General features: G+C 40.3%; 1 protein-coding gene across 1 annotated transcript in view; it reads left to right on the top strand.

The window, feature by feature from the left end:
• The first annotated feature begins 210 nt into the window (after positions 1-210).
• The window catches only part of LOC134349897 (protein FAM13B-like), a 115546-nt gene continuing 108816 nt past the window's right edge, over positions 211-6940 (top strand). Inside the window, exon 1 of the mRNA XM_063054859.1 lies at positions 211-394. Coding sequence (XP_062910929.1) covers positions 211-394 — 184 coding nt within the window. The remainder of the gene's footprint in view (positions 395-6940) is intronic.

Genomic DNA, 6940 nt, shown 5'->3' with positions numbered 1-6940 from the left:
CTGGATGAACCATGTTAACCAAAATCTGCTGAGAGGCAGATCAGAGGTCTTCAAATCTGGTAACCAAGAAAGTTTCAGGAGATTGAAACATAAATTCCAGAAAGCCATCTTATGGGTGCGGAGGAAATGGCAGACCAAATTTGAATCAATAAAGGATGCTCGACAGTTGTGACAGGGCTTGAATACTGTCACTTAAGAAGTTAAATCAATATGGGAGACCGTAAGGCTTCGCTTCTAGATGAGCTCAGTGCCTTCTGTGCCTGCTTTGACCGCCAAAGCATGAAAGAGCCATCACGAACTCCCACATCCCCTGATGATCCTATAATTTCAAGTTCTGAAACCGAGGTGTGGGATTCCTTCAGAAGGGTGAATCCACGAAAAGCATCTGGCCGGGGTGGAGTGGGATGGGATGGGCTGGCCATGTACTAAAGACCTTTGCTTTGGCAGTGTGTGGTACCTACCTGCTTCAAACACTTCAAGCAGGCTTCAGTTGTACCAGTTTCCTCGAAGAGTGTGGTGACCTGCCTCAATGACTATCGCCCAGTAGCCTTGCATCCACATGGATGAAGTGTTTTGAGAGGGTGGTGATGAAACATATCAACTTCTTCCTGAGAAGTGACTGTGCTCCAATTTGCCTGTGGGAGCAAGAGGCCCACAGCAGATGCCATCTCACTGGCTCGTCACTCAATCCTGGAACTTCCAGACAGTAAAGAGCAACCTGATGTATGCATCTTTGTCGACTGTAGCTCAGCATTCAATACCATCATCCCCTCAAAACTAATCAATAAGTTCCAAGACTCTGGCCTCAATACCTCCTTGTGCAATTGGATCCTGGATTTCCTCACATCTCTTCCGTGATCTCCATCAGCACAGATGCACCACAAAGCTGTGTGCTTAGCTCTACTTTCTTTACACTTATGACTGTATGGCTAAGCACAGCACCAATGCTAAATTCAAGTTTGCTGATGACACCACTGTTGTAGGCCATCTCAAAGGTAGTGATGAATCAGTATATAGGAGGGAGATTGAAAATCTGGTTGAGTGGTGACATATCAATAACCTTTCACTCAATGTCAGCAAGACCAAGGAACTGATTATAGACTTCAGGAGAAGGAAACCAGAGGCCTATGAGCCAGTCCTCATTGGAGGATCAGAGTTGGAGAGGGTTAGCAACTTTAAATTCCTAGGTGTTATTATTTCAGAGGACCTGTCCAGGACCCAGCACATAGGTGCAAATATGAAGAAAGCATGGCAGTGCCTCTACTTCCTTAGGAGTTTGTGGAATTTTGACAAACGTCTATAGGTGTGTAGTGGAGAGAATATTGACTGGCTGCATCACAGCCTGATATGGAAACACCAATGCCCTTCAACAGAAAAGTCTACAAAAAGTAGTGGATATGGCCCAGTCCATCACTGGTAGAGCCCTCCCAACCATTGAGCACATCTACATGAAATGCAGTTGCGAAAAAGCAGCATCCATTATCTGGGACCTTCCTGCTCTGCCCCCCCCCCACCCCCACCCAGGATATCTTCTCTTCTAGCTACTACCATCAAGAAGAAGGAACAAAAGCCTTAGGTTTCAGAACAGTTACTACCCCTCAATTATGAGGCTGTTAACAAAGAGGATAACTTCACTTGCTCCATCATTGAAGTGTTCCCACAACCCAGTGGATTTGCTTTCAAGGACTTCGTCTCATGTTCTTGATATTTAGTGCTTATTTATTTATATTATTGTTTCTTCTTTTTGCATGGTACAGTTTGTTGTCTTTTGCACTCTGATGAAGGCCTTAGCTTGGTCGTCATTCAATGATTTTGATTATGTTACAGTTTCTATTCTATAGATTTGTTGAGTATGTCCACAAGAAAATGAATCTTAGATGTATATGGTGACATGCACTATAGGTACTTTGATACATTTACTCCGAACTTTGAACTTCAGTATTGAGGAAAGGATCCTACAGCTTTTGTTGGTTGTTAGAGAATGGTGTGTTGTATGATTTTGTGAAAGTACAATAAAACTAAAGTACAGTAACAATCTGTCAGATTTGGCATCTGGCTTATTGAGGCCTGATTTCTATTGCTTCAGGCAAACTTAAAATTTACAATGCTACGCTATAACTACAGTACACTTCTGGTTTAAGATGGCACTGGTGAATCTCAGTTACTCTGGCTAGTGGTCAATGAAACAAAGAAAAGAACTAAACATTTTGTAAATCACTTTTTCTGGTAAACAATCGTTGCAAACAATAACTTGTAACTTCCTTTCGGACTTTGAGGCAATTTGATGTGGCAGAACCGAGGCAAAGAGAGGCAATGGGCTGTCGCCGAGAATGAAGAAGACCCAAGGTTCATTTGATTTAAGTGCCAGGCCAAATTGGAAAGGTTGTATTCAGACCAAATTGAGGAGGTGGGGACCAGGGCCCAAGAGTGTCTCGAAGTAACTGAACCCTATGTTTGGTTGATCATCTAAGCGCTGGGCTCAGTTGGAAAGGTCGGATACAGACCAAATTTGAGGTGGCGGGGTCCAGGCCCCAGAGCCCATTGAAGTAACTGAACCTGATGTTTAGACTGCGATGTAGGCACCGGGGTAGATTGAAAAGGTCAGGTGTTAGGGTCTGGGGCGAAGAATAGGCCAGTTCAGCGCACTGCTCCACTCTGCACTGAACTGAGGGTCTGTGAAGTCTTTGTGGACTTAGTCCTGAATGCTATTTGCTGGCTTTTTTAGTTTGCATGATTTGTTTTTTGTTTTCTTTACACGCTGCGTGTTTGACAATCTTTTTTAATAGGCGCTTTTGGGTTTTTTTTGTTTTGTGGCTGCCTGGTAAGAAGATGAATCTCAAGGTTATATATTGTATAGATTCTTTGAACTTTGAATGTTTTCTTTAGAAAGGTGCATTGAAAGTAGATTGCATACTAATGAGTGACGTTCTATTTTATTAATAATCTGCCAGCCCAGCACTACCAAAGTCCTGCTGGTGTTGGATTATTGGAGTTTTACTGTGCTGTGTTTTTTTTTTGCGCACTATATGTAGTTTGATTTCAACACACTAGTTTTACATTCGTGTATAATCTGGGGTGGGCGGAGAAATATTTGCCCTGAATGAAAATCACTGCTAATTACTGTAGAAATATGAATTGCTAATAATTGCTATGAAATATTGCATTCATTTTGAGAAAGATGCCTTTGGTTGCAAAATAGCTTTGAGATATAAAAATGTGCATTGACTACAGAGTATTGCAGTTTACAAAGCTTTTTTCTGTGGTGTTGAAGCTAGAAATAGAAATATAATGAACCACTGACTTTTCTACAGGTCATCTCTGGTTTATGGACAGCTACTCATATGATTGAGTTCCAATAATAATAAATTTAAAGGTGCAAAATTTATATACATATTCCTGTGAAAATTAGACCTAGTTTCCTGTCTCATCCCACTCTTTGTAATTTTTCTTATCAGTTTCTTAACAGCTTATGTTCCCATTCTTTATATTCTTTACTGTGGAAGCATATTTACCATGATAAAATCAACTTCTGTAAAAAAAACACAACTCATTTATTTACTTGATGGTCTATAGTCTGCAAAGATTGTATTGTGAAAATGCATGTGATTAATGAAATATAGAGACAAAGTTATCCGTTAGATACAGTGGTTCTAGAAAGTTTGTGAGCCTGTAGAATTTTCTCTATTTCTGCATAAATATGACTTAAAATATGATCAGATTTTCACGCAAGTCCTAAAATTAGATAGAGAACCCAAATAAATATGTGAATCTTTGCTTTCAGTTGCTGGTATGATCCCCTTGTACAGCAATAACTTCAACTAAATGTTTCCTGTAACTGTTGATCAGTCCTGCACATCTACTTGGAGGAATTTTAGGCCATTCCTCCTTACAAAACTCTGAGATGTTGGTGGGCTTCGTTGCATAAAGTGCTTGCTTCAGGTCCATCCGCAACATTTCTATAGAACTAAGGTCAGGACTTTGACTCGGCCATTCCAAAACATGAATTTTCTTCTTTTTAAGCCATTCTGTTGACTTACTCTTGTCTTTTGGATCATTGTCTTGTTTCATTATCTAACTTGTACTAAGCTTTGGGTGACGGACTGCTCGCCTGACATTCTCCTAAAAAATGTCTTGAAACAATTTTGAATTCCTTGTTCCCTCAATGATTACAAGCTGTCCAGGCCCCAAGGCAGCAAAGCAGCCCCAAACCAGCAAAGCAGCCCCAAACCATGATGCTCCTTCCATCATGCTTCACATTTGGGATGAGGTTTTGGTGTTGGTGTGCAGTGCCCTTTTTCCTCCAAACATAGCAATATGTATTTCTGCTAACTAGTTCATCTTTTGTCTCATCTGTCCACAGAGCATTGCCCCAGAAGTGTTGTTGAACATCCAGGTGATCTTTTGCAAACATTTTTTTTTGGCGAGCAGTGGTTTCGTATGCGGTGTCCTTCCGTGAACCCATTCTAGTTCAGTGTTTTTCTTACAGTGACTACATGACAGACTTTATCAAGTTCTAGAGATTTCTGCAGATCTTTTGATGTTGCCCTTCGGTTCTTTTTCACCTCATTCAGCATTGCACATTGTGCTCTGGTTTGATCTTTGAAGGATGCCCACTCCTAGGGAGAGTAGCAACAGTACTGAGTTTCCTTCATTTGTAGATAATTTTGCTTGCTGTGGACTGATGAACACTCGGGTCTTTAGAAATGCTTATTACATCTCTACAATTCTTCTGAGGTCCTCTGAAAGTTGTTTTGATTAAGGTATGGTGCACATGAACAGATCTTTCTTGAGAAGAGCAGACTCTGTCAGTAACCTGACCTTGTCTTTTTTTTATATAGGGCAGGGCACCTCTACAACCCACACTTCCAATCTCATTTCATTGATTGGAACACCTGACTCCAAATAACTTTTTAGAAGGCATCACCCCGGAGGTTCACATACATTTTCCAACAAATTGGATAATTTTGCTCAGTAAATAAATGAACAAGTAATTGGGTTCTCTATCTTGCTTTAGGACTTGTGTGAAGATCTGATCACATTTTAGTTCATACTTGTGCAGAAAATGAGAAAATTCTACTGGGTTCACAAAATTTCCAGCACCACTGTAAACATAGTCTGTGATTCTGTCACATGACTATTTTTGACCTTGCATTATTTTTTGTTTATTTGCAAATGTGATACTCTGTAACATAAAAAGCTAATAATGTTAAACAAGCCAACATTTTCAAAGGCTTAAATTGGTCTGATTTTATGTGGGAATGAAAATATGTGCATTTAAAGCCAAAGCATGGTCAGGTTTAATGATGCAAATTGTAAAGAAATATTTCTCTGCTCATGTTTGCAGACAATGAGCAATGTACTTGGGTAAGTGGTGTATGATTTTTATTATGGAATGAAAGCAGATTTCCAACCCAAGTCACATTGCAAAACCGCTGATGGAATGCCCCATATGTAAAGGCACAACAATCTAGTGTTTCCTGCTTTTCTGCTAAACAAAGGAAAGCTAACATTTTTCCTTAATACAGGGAGTTATTCTTGTTTAACAGCATAATTTGCTTGAAAGGTCTTTTTGAATTGTCAGTCATTGAGGCTTGATTTAAAAAAAAATGGTTCTTAATGCAACCAGCACCTCATTATTGATGTTAAAATATTCATTTATTTTAAAACTTGGTGTTCACTGTGCAAGGTTATCTATGGATATTTTAATAGTATTAATTGGACCTCTCGTGTAGTGAGAAATGAGTTATTGATCTCCCAGTTTACCTTGCACTTTATTTGCCTACCCGTCCGATGCTTAATTTTTTCTCTGCAACTCATAACACAACATTGACAAGCACAGTGTGCTGTATTAACACTTATGGTGTGGCCCTATCAAAGCGATTCCTCGCACCCTTCCTTTTCTGCTATTGGAAGTTAGGCTTATTTTACTTTCCTTGTATGCTGTTGACCTGTTGAGTGTTGTGCTTTTATTTCTGCTACTTCCGGTAACTGTTTTCTAATTGAGAAGCCACGTGGATAACTTCACTGACTTCAATACTAAATGATTCCACAATCTAAGGACTTTCTTTCAAGGGTTCTACAAGTTGTGTTCAATAATTATTTATATTTTTTGTATTTGCACAGTTTGTCATCATTTGCATATTGTTAGTCTGTCTTTGTAGTTCTTTAGTTGATTCCATTGTACTTCGAATCTACCATGAATGCACAAAAGAAAATTAATCTCGGGGTAGTATATGGTGATTATATAAATACTTTGATAATAAATTTGCTTTAGTGAGGGAGGAGGTGTAGCATTTGTCTTTGTACCTCCTCTCTCACCTCCATTCAGGGCCCCAAACAGTCCTTCCAGGTGAGGGGACACTTCACCTGCAAATCTCTTGGGGTCTAGTGCTGCTGGTGTGGCCTACTTATACATTGGTTAGCACTTTTGCTTTGTCTGCTGTAAAAGGTAAGAGCTCCCAGTGGCTACCATTTCAGTCCGACTTCTCATTACCATGCTGACGTGTCTGTCTGTGGTCACCTTTACAGCCACGAAGAGGCAAAACTCGGGTTGGAGGAGTAAAACCTCTTTCTGTCTAGGTAGCCTTCAGACTGATTGTGTGAATATTGAAGATTGTGTGAATATCGTTATTTCTTTCCTCCTCCCTCCATGACTCTTTTCCATTCCCCATTCTGGTTATCCTCCCACTCCTTCTCTTCTCCTCACCTGTCCATTACCTCTCTGGTTCTCCTCCTCTTTCCCTTCCATGGTCCACTATCTTCTCTTATATTCTTTCCTCAGTGCTTTACTTCTTCCACATGACCCTTCCCAGCTGCTTACTTCATGCTCCGTCCTCTACCCCCCCCCCCCACCTGATTTCACCTATCACTTGCTGGGTTGAACTCCTTCCCCTCCCCCACCTGATTCTGGCTTCTGTTCCCTTTCTTTCAGTACTGATGA

The sequence above is a fragment of the Mobula hypostoma genome, chromosome 7 (genome assembly GCF_963921235.1).
Source record: "Mobula hypostoma chromosome 7, sMobHyp1.1, whole genome shotgun sequence".
NCBI classification, from domain to species: domain Eukaryota; kingdom Metazoa; phylum Chordata; class Chondrichthyes; order Myliobatiformes; family Myliobatidae; genus Mobula; species Mobula hypostoma.
Note: the sequence above shows the minus strand (reverse complement) of the source record. Positions and strands in the feature narration are given on the sequence as shown.